Source organism: Diceros bicornis, chromosome 34 (assembly GCF_020826845.1).
Source record: "Diceros bicornis minor isolate mBicDic1 chromosome 34, mDicBic1.mat.cur, whole genome shotgun sequence".
In the NCBI taxonomy this organism is placed as follows: domain Eukaryota; kingdom Metazoa; phylum Chordata; class Mammalia; order Perissodactyla; family Rhinocerotidae; genus Diceros; species Diceros bicornis.
Window position 1 is genome coordinate 30,273,299 of NC_080773.1, and position 15,483 is coordinate 30,288,781.

A 15,483-nucleotide genomic window follows, 5' to 3' on the forward strand; every position below is an offset into this window, starting at 1 on the left:
CCGACACTGCAGTTCAGACAATCAGATGAGACAGAGCGGCCAGCTGATTGAAGTGAGCCATCAGGGCAGAGCACAGGGGGCTCAGATTACACAGCCCTTAACCCCCACATGGTGGCGGCAGGTGGAAATGCAACCAGATATTTCCAGGATGAGGAAAATCAAAGCAAATACAGGAACCACAGTGCAAAGGTACATGAAATCACCAGACCAGAAGGAAAATGACAAGTACTCAGAAACCAACCCTGAAGGCACAGAAATCCATAACCTAAACAACAGAGATTTCAAAATAGCTATCATAAAAAAAACTCAACGAAATACAAGATAACACAAACAATTCAATGAGATAAGGAGTTTCTTCACAAAAGAGATTGAAGTCATAAAGAAAAACTAATCAGTACTGATGGAGATGAAGAACACAATGGAGGAGATAAAGGAGAATCTGGAATCTTTAAAGAACAGAGCTGACAATATGGAGGAAAGAATTAGGATTATAGAGGATAGGAATACAAATATGCTCCAGATGGAGGAGGAGAGAGAACTAAGACTAAAAAGAAATGAAGAAAGTCTCCAAGAAATATCTGATTCTGTTAGGAAATGTAGCACAAGATTTATAGGTATTTCTGAGGGAGAAGAGAAGGAAAGAGGAACAGAGAGCCTATTCAAGGAAATACTAGCTGAGAACTTCTCAAATCTGCAGAAGGAGCAGGAAATATCAGTAAGTGAAGCCAATAGGCCGCCTAAATATGTCAACAGGCAAAGTCCCACTCCATGGCATATAGTGATAAGGCTGGCTAAAGTCAATGACAAAGAAACAATATTAAGGGCAGCTAGACAAAAACAAAAAATGACGTACAAAGGAACTCCCATCAGGCGCTCAGCGGATTTCTCAACAGAGATTTTACAAGTTAGGAGAGACTGGAATGACATATTCAAAATATTGAAAGATAAAAACTTTCAGCCAAGAATACTCTATCCAGCAAAAATATCCTTCAAATATGTTGGAGAAATAGTAACTTTACCAATTAACAAAAGCTAAGGGAGTTCATGGCCACGAGACTCCCACTATGAGAAATACTCAAGAAGGGCCTCAGGCCTGAAAAAAAGAAGAGAAAGGGAATACAAAGGTTGCAGCAAGGAGAAAAATAGGTAGACAAAATCAGAAAAATAGTAGATCTTTATCAGAATAGGTTAGCAACCACTTAAATACCAAAATCAAAGATCAAAGGAAGGAAAACACCAAAAATAAATATAACCTCATCATTGTAAACACACACCCACAACACAAGATAGAATAAGTTGTAAAACGAATGACTTAGAAGGGGAAAAGGAAAGAGATTGAACTGACTTAGTATAAGGAAATAAGAGGCCATCATATAATGGACTATCTCATACATAAGATTTTTTATACAAACCTCAAGGTAACCACTAAACAAATAATCAAAACAAAATCACATAAGATAAACAAAGAGAAAACTAGAAGAGTCATAAGACAGAACAACCAAACTGAATTGGCAGTCCCAAACAAATGGGACAAGAAACAAAGGAAATGCAAAAGAACCAGAAAATAAGTGACAAAACAGCAACATTAAGCCCTCATATATCAATAATTACCCTAAATGTAAATGGATTGAACTCTCCAATCAAAATATACAGAGTGGCAGGATGGATTAAAAAGCAAGAGCCAACAATATGCTGCCTCCAGGAAACACATCTCAGCTCTAAAGACAAGCACAGGCTCAGAGTGAAAGGATGGAAGACAATACTCCAAGCTAATGGGAAACAAAAGAAATCAGGTGTTGCCATACTCATATCAGACAAAGTAGACTTCAAGATAAAACAGGTTAAGAGAGACAAAGAAGGGCAATATATAATGATAAAAGGGATACTCCACCAAGAAGACATATCAATTATAAATATATATGCACCCAACATAGGAGCACCAAAGTACATAAAGCAACTATTAACAAACCTAAAAGGAGATATTAACAACAACACAGTAATAGTAGGGGATCTTAATACCCCACTTACACCAATGGATAGATCATCCAGACAACAAGTCAATAAAGAAACAGTGGACTTAAATGAAAAACTGGATGAGATGGACCTAGTAGACATATACAGAGCACTCCATCCAAAAACAGCTGACTACACATTCTTCTCAAGCACACATGGAACATTCTCAATGATAGGTCATATGTTGCAAAACAAAGGAAGCCTCAATAAGTTTAAGAAGATTGAAATCATAACAAGCATCTTTTCAGACCATAATGCTATGAAACTGGAAATCAACTATGAGAAAAAAACTGGGAAAGTGACAAAGATGTGGAGATTAAACAACACGCTACTGAGCAACAAATGGATCATTGATGAAATTGAAGGAGAAATCAAAAAATATCTGAAAACAAATGAAAATGAAAAGGTGCCATACCAAATCATATGGGATGCAGCAAAAGTGGTCCTGAGAGGGAAACTCATAGCGATACAAGCCCACCTTAACAAACAAGAAAAAGCCCAAATAAGCAACCTTAAATTACACCTCACAGAACTAAAAAAGAACAAAGAAAGCCCAAAGTCAGCAGAAGGAGAGAAATAATAAAAATCAGAGCAGAAATAAATGAAATTGAGACCAAAAAAACAGTAGAAAGGATTAATGAAACAAAGAGTTGGTTCTTTGAGAAGATAAACAAAGTCAACAAACCTTAGCCAGACTTACTAAGAATAAAAGGGAAAAGGCTCTAATAAATAAAATTAGAAATGAAAGAGGAGAAATTACAACAGATACCACAGAAATACAAAGGATTATAAGAGAATACTATGAGAAATTATATGCCAACAAACTGAACAATCTAGAAGAAATGGATAAATTCTTAGACTCATACAACCTCCCAAAACTGAACCTAGAAGAAATGGAGATTCTGAATAGACCAATCACAAGTAAAGAGATTGAAATAGTAATCAAATACTTCCCAAAAAATAAAAGTCCAGGACCAGATGACTTCTCCAGTGAATGTTACCAAACATTCAAAGAAGATTTAATACCCATCCTTCTCAAACTATTCCAAAAAATAGAGGAAGATGGATCACTTCCTAACTCATTCTATAAGGCCAACATCACCCTGACACCAAAATCAGACAAAGACAAAACAAAGAAGGAAAATTACAGGCCAATATCGCTGATGAACAGATGCAAAAATCCTCAACAAAATATTGGCAAATTGAATACAGCAATACATTAAAAAGATCATACACCATGACCAAGTGGAATTTATACCAGGGATGCAGGGATGGTTCAACATCCGCAAATCAATCAACGTGATACATCCCATCAACAAAACAAAGAATAAAAACCACATGGTCATCTCAATAGATGCAGAGAAGGCATTTGACAAGATACAGCATCCATTTATGATAAAAACTCTCAACAAAATGGGTATAGAAGGAAAGAACCTCAACATAATAAAGGATATTTATGACAAACCCACAGCCAACATCATACTCAATGGGGAAAGACTGAAAGCCATTCCTCTGAGAACAGGAACGAGGCAGGGCTGCCCACTCTCACCACTCTTATTCAACATAGTACTGGAGGTTTTGGCCAGAGCAATTAGGCAAGAAAAAGGAATAAAAGGAATCCAAATAGGCAACGAGGAAGTGAAACTCTCACTATTTGCAGATGACATGATTTTATATATAGAAAACCCTAAAGAATCCATTGGAAAACTATTAGAAACAATCAACAACCACAGCAAAGTCACAGGGTACAAAAGCAATCTACAAAAATCAATTGCATTTCTGTATGCTAATAACGAACTAACAGAAAGAGAGCTCGAAAAGATAATACCATTTACAATTGCATCAAATAGAATAAAATATCTAGGAATAAATCTTACCAAGGAGGTGAAAAACCTATACAATGAAAACTACAAGACATTATTGAAAAAATCAATGATGACATAAAGAAATGGAAAGACATCCCATGCGCATGGATTTGAAGAATAAACATAGTTAAAATGTCTATATTACCTAAAGCAATCTACAAATTCAATGCAATCCCAATCAGAATCCCAATGACATTCTTCACAGAAATAGAAAAAAGAATACTAAAATTCATATGGGACAACAAAAGACCCCAAATAGCTAAAGCAATCCTAAGAAAAAAGAACAAAGCAGGAGGCATCACAATCTCTGACTTCAAAACATACTACAAAGCAATAGTAATCAAAACAGCATGGTACTGTTACAAAAACAGAAACACAGATCAATGGAACAGAAGTGAAAGCCCAGAAATAAAACCACATATATACGGACAGCTAATTTTCCACAAAGGAGCTAAGAACATACAGTGGAGAAAGGAAATTCTCTTCAATAAATGGTGTTGGGAAAACTGAACAGCCACATGCAAAAGAATGAAAGTGGACCATCTGCTATCACCATTCACAAAAATTAACTCAAAATGGATCAAAGACCTGAAGGTGAGACCTGAAACTATAAAACTCATAGAAGAAAATATAGGCAACACACTATTTGACATTGGTCATAAAGGAATCTTTTTGGATGCCATGCCTACCCAGACTAGGGAAACTAAAGAAAAAATAAACAAGTGGGACTTTATCAGATTAAAGAGCTTCTACAAGACAAATGAAACCAGAATCAAGATGAACAGACAACCCACCAGCTGGGAGAGAATATTTGCAAAACATACATCTGACAAGGGGTTGATCTCCATAATATATAAAGAACTCACACAACTGATCAGCAAAAAAAAAAAAAAAAAAAAACCCTGTCAAAAGATGGGCAGAGGAAATGAACAGACACTTCTCCAAAGAAGATATACAGATGGCCAATAGGCATATGAAAAGATGTTCAACATCACTAATCACCAGGGAAATGCAAATCAAAACAACACTAAGATATCACCTCATGCCCATTAGAATGGCTATAATCACCAAAACAAAAAACAACAAATGTTGGAGATGACGTGGAGAAACAGGAACATTCATACACAGCTGGTGGGAATGCAAACTGCTGCAGCCTCTATGGAAAACGGTATGAAGATTTCTCACAAAATTAAAAATAGAAATACCCTATGATCCATCTATCCCACTCCTGGGAAATTATCCAATGAACTTGAAATCAACAATCCAAAGAGGCTTATGCACCCCTATGTTCATTACAGCATTATTCACTATAGCCAAGAAGTGGAAGCAACCCAAGTGTCCCTTGACTGATGATTGGATCAAGAAAATGTGGTGTGGTTTATATATATCTATATATATACATACAATGGAATACTACTCAGCCATAAAAAAAAGGCAGAATCGTCCCATTTGCAACAACATGGATGGGCCTGGAGGGTATTATGTTAAGCGAAATAAGCCAGAAAGAGAAAGACAAACACTGTATGATCTCACTCATACGTGGAATATACACCGACACATGGACAGAGAAAACTGTAGTGTGGTTACCAGGGGCAATGGGGGTAGGGGGTGGGCACAAGGGGTGAAGGGAGATATGTATATGGTGATGGACAAACAAAAATTTTACAGCCAAAATTTCACAATGTTATAAACTATTAAAACATCAATAAAAAAATGGACTCGTGACTTACCCTTCCAAATAGCCACTCCCCCACTGCTGCAAAATTCATGCCAGGCTCCACCATAACCTTGTTTCCTCACCTTTGAGACATGGAAGTGCACCTTAGAACTATTTCTGCCAACATGCTCAGTTGGATTCTTTACATTATATAAAAAAATCTACTTTCTACAGATCCCTAAATCCATATAATTTTATTGCAGACAGAATGCATTTTTCATAGGTGATACTTACTTCTCGTCTTTCAGTGTGTGCGAACATATACTTTTGTGCTCATTTGTCTGACTTCAGTTCAGTCAAGCCATTTCTACAAGAAGATATATTCAATGTGCTAATTTCCCTTCAGACATCTTATTTCAAAGGATTTCAGTCTCTCTAAGGATACAAGCTACAAAACTCATATTAACCCTCAATGCCTCCACTCTTTGAAACTGAATTCATTCTCCAGCTTAAAGTCCATGGTCTTCATGTATCTTTGGGAGAATTTTCCTTCCTTCAGACTCTTAAAAGCTGATCTCAATGGGTTTTCCTGTTTTATGGAACTTTTCCTACAATCTCACAAGTAGTTAATGTCTGGAAAATTTATTATATCAGATTGAAAGTTATCTTCTTCAAGATTTCTCCATAATCTCCAGATTTTTTCAGGAACTATGTTTTAACACCACATAGATACTGAACCCCTCCACTGCAAACATTAATAAAATTTTAATTACATAAATATTAACATAATAATGACATCATATTTCATTTAGAGTTGTTATTGACTTTATTGTTTGTTTAGGAGCAGAGGCTCAGTCTGTCCTGTTTACCACTTCCTTGTAATGTGAGTGTTTCAAAAATGTGCTTATATGCTGAAGGAGAGTACAGAAAAACAATTCACCATTGTGAATATGCATAAAATGGACAAATTTATGAAAAGTTTAGGGATTTTGCATTCTATTCCAAGCAAAGCAGACCCGAGATATTCTGGAGTCATAGTTTATGAGAATGTAGGGGCTGATAGTTGGGAAACATGCATTGATTAGAGTAGAAGTGTTCCTCAGGCACCAGCTGGGATTGTTGGAGGCTACCAAAAAAGTATGGAAGATAGAGGACAGAGTCCACAAAGATACAAAGGTGCACAGCAGGACAAGAATACTTTGCATAGCAGTGGACTCAGGGGAGGATCTTGGGGACAGATTGTTCCTATGAATGTATCTAACCTGCTGCTGGTGTTTGTGTAGGAAGAAAACCATGAAGGCACTGGCTGAGACAATCAGCATCAAACAGAAACCATCCCGACATAATATCAATGTTACATAGAGTTTTGGTGTGATGGTACCATCATATATCGCATAAGAGTAGCCATAATCTACTTTCTGTGTGAAGTTTGTGTTGTTCCTTTTATCAGTCATATACAGGGGGAGTATAATATTTAGCATCGTGTTCAAGATCCAGTACAGGATACTGGAGGTTGCTAGGTACTTGTGGGCTTTTACTTTAAGCTCTGCCAACTTAAAGTTGAAGGGGCTGATAGTGATGGCCTGGAAGACACTCAAGAGGCAGGTGGTGACAATGGACACATCCCTGCTCACTCTGTGAACACAGAAAACAAGTTTGCATCCAAAATCATTGAGGAAATCTTTCAACCCAAAACCTGCCATCATTTGGGGGACTCTTTTAGAAAAAATAATTAAGAGGTTGGCTACAGTCAGATTCTTGAGAATCAAATCTGTAGACCTAAACTTGCATCTTGTGCAGTGAAGGAAGAGATAAAAGTAAAGAACAGAGAAATTCCCGAAAATTCCAACTATAGTTTGTAATGAAAAGATGATTCCTATCACCAAATTCCAGGAGGCCATTCTGTTAAATCCCAGCGATTGATAGTTATCTTGTACCAGAGATTCCTGCATGAGAAGATGAGGTATGAGCTTCAAGCATCATGTCAACTGAAATTCAATATCCTCCACTGACATTGGTTACCACGTAAAAATACAGGTTTTTTAAAATACTTTTTACTTTTAACATGTTTCCAAGAGTTGAATGTATAACATTTAAAGAGCTTTCACAACATATATCACTCCAACAAAGGCCATATCTGTAGTGCTCCCTGTATTCTTCCTAACTTCATGGAATAATCAGCACTAGTATTTTTATTAAAAAGAGAAGAAGCACGGAGACAGGTAAAGTTTAGTGATTTGTCAAATTCAAACAGTTTTTATGGGAAAGGTAGATTTTGAACCTGGCTAGGCTGGTCTAACGGCTGTGCGTTTAAACACAGTGCTGTTCTAACAAAGCTTGTTCACTGGGTTCTTGCAAAAAAAAGTATTTAGATTTCTCATATTGCGTCATTTTATTTTAGATTGGTAGTATTTTATTTTATCTTTTTCTAACAAGCATTCATTTATGCTTAAATATTTCATGTAGACTAATAACAATTATTAATAAATATTTAAATATGTCAATAAAATATACATACACTAATTCTAGAGCCCTACTCCATAACACATTGTATTGGAAGTATGCACTCTTGGCTTTATTTGCAATTCAAACAGAAACACTAATTTGCTTTTATGCCAGTAATGGAAAGACACCTACCACTGGCAATACTGAACACTATGGCATGGCCTAAAATGTGAGACCTAAAACACGAATATGTGATAAGTTAGTGCACAGTCAAAACTAAAGATTACTACTTTCAAATCATAACAAATTTGTTTAAGTGACTTAAAAAGTATTATCAATAAATCAAGATTTGTGAGCCATTAAAATACAAGCACATATAGAAAATGAAATCTCTAAGATGAGAAATCTTATTTCATAGATTGAAATTGTAGAAGTTGGAATTGATATGACAATATTTTTAAACCAGAGAAGAAATCACAAGATACTTTTGTGCCTGATAGCTGCTATCTTAAACCTATTTGTAACATTACCATTTCTTTCAATTCTCCCTCCTAATTTGAAGATGCAAAATGGTCTCACCGAACTCAACCAACCGTGGATGTTTTAGGTAGGAAACAATTACTGTCTCCATTAAGCACTTCATACATCCAGAGCTAGAGAAATCAATCCTATTCCAGGAATTGTCATTTAGATACACTGTTTTCACAAAGGATTAGATGATTTCTGTATATTTAGTCTAGTTTTTGTTCATCATGGAGGTGCTATTGGACACCTCTAGTACCCCAGAAAATGTATTCTATGATTCCTGTAAGTTACCTGACTACAGATGTATTTCCAAACTACAGTCATTCCTCACATTAAATGTCAGGTTTCATTACCACCTGGATTAAACACCAACAATCACTGTCAGTGACGATTACACTAAATCACATTAGGAAGCATTGGGGATTGATGTTGAGTGTAGGACTCCATTCTCCTTACTACTTCAGCTCATGTCTCAGAAGTATTCCTCCTTCCAGTATGGCTTTGGCGCTGGACCAGTTTCAGACCCATAAGAATCCTTTTTTCCAATATAATCACTTACCCAGACTCCTGATACCCCTGCTTGCCTGCAGATTCTTGCTTTCAGGCTGAAATAGAAAATACTCACTTGATTCCCTCTGGTTTCCAGGATGGTGGGTTCAGTGTGCTGGTCACGGCAACCTGCTAGTGTGAGAGGGAGGGAAGCAGCCAGATCACTAGATAAGGGTTTGTGAGTCTCACCTCCCCTCAGAACTGCAATCAACTTTTCACCTGCAACTGCAGTGAGAGGACAGGCTTGGGGAACTGAGAATATTTGTGAACAACTTTTTTCCCAATTGTTACCTACCAATTAAAAGTTTGTAGTTATCATCTCCAAAGAGACTGTTGCAATGTTTGGGAAAGATTCTTTTTTTTTTCCTGATCCCTGGAGGCAGAAAGGGACTCAAATAGAGGCAGCAAGTAATACTGCAGTCTGACACATAAAGGATCAGCAGGGAAATTCATGCATCTCATTATATTTTGTGCTCCCCTATGAAGTGTTTCTACTCAAAAGCAAGTTGTTTGCTACTCTTGAGACCACTGAGCTGCACCTTCATTTAACTTATGGACAGAAATGGAACCAGGCTGAGTAACTGAGAAGAATTTTCAAAGATAATCAAGTAAAAAGAAGAACATGATGACAATAATTTATTCTGGACCACAGGACTTAGATAGAAATTTAGGACTTTCATGCACAACTCATTGCTTATTAATTTGGAAATCTGGTGATATGGAAGATTTCCAGAAAAATATGGATTATGAGTAAGGTCTTTCCCTCCTATCCCACATCAGGAACAGGATGTCTAAACAGAACAATATCCATAGAGAGGCAGAAATTTGTCGATGTTTCTCACCCATGAGAGCATCTGAGATCAGATGGTTAAATAGGCCAATTTTACAATTTCTTACCTATCAGATAAGTCAATGTTACTTCCTCAATTCAAGATTAATGAATGTTTGCCAGTGACTTAGGGTGGAGGGAGGGCCCTCCATTAGGAGTCAAACCTTTGTCAACTTAAAAAGCAAATTTGCCTGTTATTTTACCCTCAAAATGAGGTTACTCATGAATAGCCAAAAGAATTGTAATTTGGGATGCCCATGCTATGGTGAGCCGTAGGTAAATCCAGAGAACAAAGGAGGGGAGCTTGCTTTTATAGAGAAAAAGGGGGAATAGGGAAGGGATGTTCTAAAGAAAGTCCTTTGAGGGGAAGCAATAGTTCAGGTTGGCAATGGCTTCTCATTGGCAGAGCTTCAGTGTTTTTCATCGGCTGGGCTGCTGCCAAATGGAGAGAGAAATCTTCCTTCAGTAGAAAATTAGTGGTACTTCCTGTCGGAGATGTAAGCAATAAGTCTCTTCCTGTCTAGAGTAATTGATGATGTATGATAGGGCATGAGAGCTCCCCCTGCAGGCCTGCCCAAGTCCAATTTAGTTAAGGTGTCTTCTATTATTTTCCACATTTTTGATCCATGCCGTGGAAAATCAGGAGGAAAGTTCTCAAGATTGGAAGGCCATAGTCTCACATTGCTGTCTTGCAAGTCCCAGTCCATATGCCCCTTTGGGCCATTTTGGGTGCTGGTGAAGGTGATGTCCACAGCTGAGTGCATAATAGGTGTTGGCATTTTTTCAGCGTGCAGTAGTGAACAACATCTCTGCCTTAGGGGTATGTGCCCCGACAAAGATGTAACCGTTGTAGTGGGGATTGTATTTGAGCATGAGGGCACTTGATAATCTACTACAGGATTTTAAGATTTGGGGGTGCAGGGAGGTTGCTCCTGGAAACCCTGAGAAGGAAATCCATTTGGCCTGCAACCTGATTTATCCTGGAAGCGTCTTCTACCAGATCCTTGAAACAGAGCACAGGCCAGCTGATAGCATTTTTCCTCCTTGTGCAGTTTAAGCAGAGAACTCGGCCAAGCCAACAGATTCCTGACCACCACTGTGGGAAAATAAAAGGGTGCTCTGTCAAGCTGCTTAGTTTATGGTAATGTGCTACAATAACAAGCAATTAGTACATATAGAAATAAATTTAATGATAAATATTTAAACAATAAAATGAAATAGAAGTCCCCATTAATTACTCCCAGACCAATCCTAGATTAATCTCCAGATCCAACAATTTTCATCAGTTTGGGGTGTAAATCCCTTCTTTTTTTAAAAAAATTATTTTATGGAGGTCATATTATCTTATAACATTGCATAAATTTCAGGAGTACATTATTATATATCAGTTTCTGGGACGGCCCTGTGGCTTAGCGGTTGAGTGCGTGCGCTCCGCTGCTGGTGGCCTGGGGTTCGGAGCCCGGATTTTGGGTGCTTCTCCCACACACTGCTTCTCCGGCCATGCTGAGGCCGCGTCCCACATACAGCAACTAGAAGGATGTGCAGCTATGACATACAACTATCTACTGGGGCTTTGGAGTGAAAAATAAATAGAGTTATATATCAGTTTCTGTATAGACTGCATCACATTCACTCCTGGTAGTCTAGTTTTTATCTGTCAAGATACATTTGTGTTCCTTTACCTCATTTGCCCTCCCCTCACCACCTTTCCCTCTGGTAACCACGAATTTGTTCTCCATATCCAGGTGTTCATTTATCTTCCACATATGAATGAAATTATATGATATTTGTCTTTCTTTGTCTAGCTTATTTTGCTTAGCATAATACCCTCAAGTTCCATCTATGTTGTCGCAAATGGTACAATTTTGTCTTTTTTTTTTAATGGCTGAGCAGTATTCAATTGTTTATGTATATATACCACATCTTCTTTATCCATTCATCCACTGATGGGCACTTGTGTTGCTTCCATGACTTGCCTATTCTGAATAAAGCTGTGATGAACATAGGGGTGCATATATCTTTCTGAATTGTTGATTTCACATTCTTTGGATAAATTCCCAGTAGTAGGATAGCTGTATCATGTGGTATTTCTATTTTTAATTTTTTGAAGTGATACCCAGTTGTAGTTTTGATTTGCAGTTCCCTAATAATTAGTGATGTTGAATATCTTTTCATGTGCCTGTTGGCCATCTGTATATCTTCTTTGGAAAAATGTCTGTTCATATCCTCTGTCCATTTTTTGATCAGGTTATTTGCTTACTTGTTGTTGAGTTGTATGAGTTCTTTATATATTTTGGAAATTAACCCCTCATCAGATATATGACTTGCAAATATTTTCTCCCAGTTGGGTGGCTGTCTTTTCATTTTGTTCATGGTTTCCTTTGCCTTGCATAAGGCTTTTAGTTTGATGTAGTCCCACTTGTTTATTTTTTCTTTTGTTTCCCTTGCCTGAGGAGACATGGTATTCAAAAAGATACTGCTAAGACTTATGTCAAAGAGTGTGCAGCCTATATTTTCTTCGATGTATTTTATGGTTTCAGGTCTTACGTGGAAGTCTTTAATCCATTTTGAGTTAATTTTTGTGTATGGTGCATTAATGGCCTACTTTCATTCTTTTGCACATAGCTGTCCAGTTTTCCCAACACCATTTATTGAAGAGGCTTTCCTTTCTCCATTGTATGTTCTTGGCTCCTTTGTTGAAGATTAGCTGTCCTTAGATGTGTAGGTTTATTTCCGGGCTTTCAGTTCTGTTCCATTGATCTCTGTGTCTATTTTCCCACCAGTACCATGCTGTTTTGTTTACTATAGTTTTCTAGTATATTTTGAAGTCTGGCATTGTGATACCTCCAGCTTTGTTCCTTTTTCTTAGGTTTGCTTTGGCTATTTGGGGTCTTTTGTTGTTCCATATAAATTTTGGGATTCATTGTTCTATTTCTATGAAGAATGTCATTGGGACTTTGAGTGGGATCGCATTGGATCTGTAGATTAATTTTCAGTAACATGGACATTTTAACTATGTTTATTCTTCCAATCCATGAGCATAGAATACCTTTCCATTTCTTTATGTCTTCTTTGATTTCTTTCAATAATATCGTATAGTTTTCAGTGTATAGATCTTTCACCTCCTTGGCTAAATTTATTCCTAGATATTTTATTCTTTTTTTGCAATTATAAATGGGATTGTACTCTTGACTTCTCTTCCTGCTCGTTCGTTTTTAGCGTATAGAAATGCAACTGATTTTTGTATGTTGATTTTTGTACCCTGAAACCTTGTTGTAGTTGTTGATTATTTCTAACAGTTTTCTGGTGAATTCTTCAGGGTTTTCTATATATAGAATCATGTCATCTGCAAGCAGTGGGAGTTTTACTTCTTCCTTTCCAATTTGGATCAATTTTATTTCCTTTCCTTGCCTAATTGCTCTGCACATAACTTTCAGTACTATGTTGACCAGGAGTGGTGAGAGTGGGCACCCTTGTCTTTTTCCTGTTCTCAGAGGAATAGCTTTCAGTTTTTCACCATTAGGTATGATATTGGCTGTGGGTTTGTCATATATAGCCTTTATTATGTTGAGGTACTTTCCTTCCATACCCATTTTATTAAGAGTTTTTATTATAAATGGATGTTGGATCTTGTCAAATGCTTTCTCTGCATCTCTTAAGCTGATCATGTGATTTTTATTCCTCATTTTATTAATGTGGCATATCACAATGATTATTTGTGGATGTTGAAAGATCACTGCATCCATGGAATAAATCCCACTTGATCATGGTGTAGGATCCTTTTAATGTATTGTTGTATTTGATTTGCTACTATTTTGTTGAGGATTTTTGCATTTATGTTCAGCAGTGATAGTGGCATATGATTTTCCTTTTTTTGTGTGTTGCCCTTGTCTTGTTTTGGTATTAGGGTTATATTGGCCTCATAGAATGAGTTAGGATGTGTCCCATCCTCTTCAATATTTTGGAAAAGTTTGAAAAGTATAGGTATTAAATTGTTTTCGAGTGTTTGGTAGAATTCACCAGAGAAACCATTTGGTCCTGGACTTTTGGGTTTTGGGTGGCTTTTGATTACTGTTTCAATCTCTTTACTTATGATTGCTCTATTCAGATTCTCTGTTTCTTCTTCATTCAGTTTTGGGAAGTTGTATGGTTCTACAAATTTATCCATGTCTTCAAGGTTATGCAATTTGTTGGCATAGAGTTTTCATAGTATTCTCTTATAATACTTTGTATTGTGTGGTATCCATTGTAATTTCTCTTCTTTAATTTTAATTTTATTTGTTTGAGCCTTCTCTCCTTTTTTCTTAGTGAGTCTGGCTAAGGATTTGTAAATTTTGTTTATCTTCTCAAAGGACCAGCTCTTAGTTTTACCAATCCTTCCTACTTTTTTAAATCTCTATTTCATTGATTTCTGCTCTAATATTTATTATTTCTCTCCTTCTACGGACTTTGGGCTTTGTTCTTCTTTTTCTACTTCTTTTGGGTGTAGTTTAAGATTACTTACTTGAGATTTTTCTTGTTTGTTGAGGTAGGCCTGTACTGCTATAAATTTATGTCGTAGTACCACTTTTGCTGCATCCCATAAGAGTTGGTGTATTGTGTTTTAATTTTCATTTTTCTCCGAGTATTTTTTAATTTCTCCTTTGATTTCTTCTTTGATCCAATGGTTATTCAGTAGCGTGTTGTTCAGTCTCCACATATTTGTGACTTTCCCTACTTTTTTCTTGTAGCTGATTTCTAGCTTCATAGCATTGCAGTCAGAAAATATGCTTGATATGATTTCAATCTTCTTAAATTTATTGAGGCTTGCCTTGTTTCCCAACGTATGATCTACCTTTGAGAATGTTCCCTGTGCACTTGAGAAATATGTGTGTTTTCTGTTTTTTTAATAGAATGTTCTATATGTATCTATTAAGTCCACCTGACCTAGTGTTTCATTTAAGGCCATTGTTTCCTTGTCAACTTTCTGTCTGGATGATGTATCCTTTCAGGTAAGTTAGCTGTTGACGTCCCCTAATATCATTGTGGCCCTGTTAATTTCTCATTTTAAGTCTGGTAGTAGTTTCTTTATTTATTTTGGTGCTCCTGTGTTAGGTGTATATATAATAATTGTTATGTCCTCTTGGTGGCATGTCCCTTTTATCATTATATACTGCCCCCTTTGTCTTTCTCTCTCTTTTTTTTAATCTTGAAGTCTGCTTTGTCCAATATAAGTATGACTACACCTGCTTTCTTTTTCTTTCCATTTTCTTGGAGTATCATCTTCCATACCTTCATTTTGAGCCTATGTTTGTCTTTAGAGCTGAAATGTGTTTCCTGGAGGCAGTATATTGTTAGGTCTTGTTTTTGAATCCATTCAGCTACAGTGTGTATTTTGGTGGGTGAAATAAATCCATTTACATTAAGAGAGATTATTGATATATGAGGGCTTATTACTGCCATATTATCTCTTGTTTTCCAGTTGTTCTATGTTTCCATTTTTTCTTTTCCCTTGTATTTCTGACTGCCATTTCAGTTTGGTGGATTTTTGTGGTGGTTTTCTGTTCTGTCTTTATTTTTGTTTTGTGATTACCATGAGCTTTGCATGAAGGATCTCATAG

General features: G+C 36.7%; 1 protein-coding gene across 1 annotated transcript; it reads right to left on the bottom strand.

Moving 5' to 3' along the window:
- Positions 1-6,515: 6,515 nt before the first annotated feature.
- LOC131397697 (vomeronasal type-1 receptor 4-like) lies at positions 6,516-7,436 on the bottom strand. The gene has a single exon (XM_058530766.1). The coding sequence runs from the start codon at positions 7,434-7,436 to the stop codon at positions 6,516-6,518; it is 921 nt and encodes a 306-aa protein (XP_058386749.1).
- Between the last annotated feature and the right edge of the window lie 8,047 nt (positions 7,437-15,483).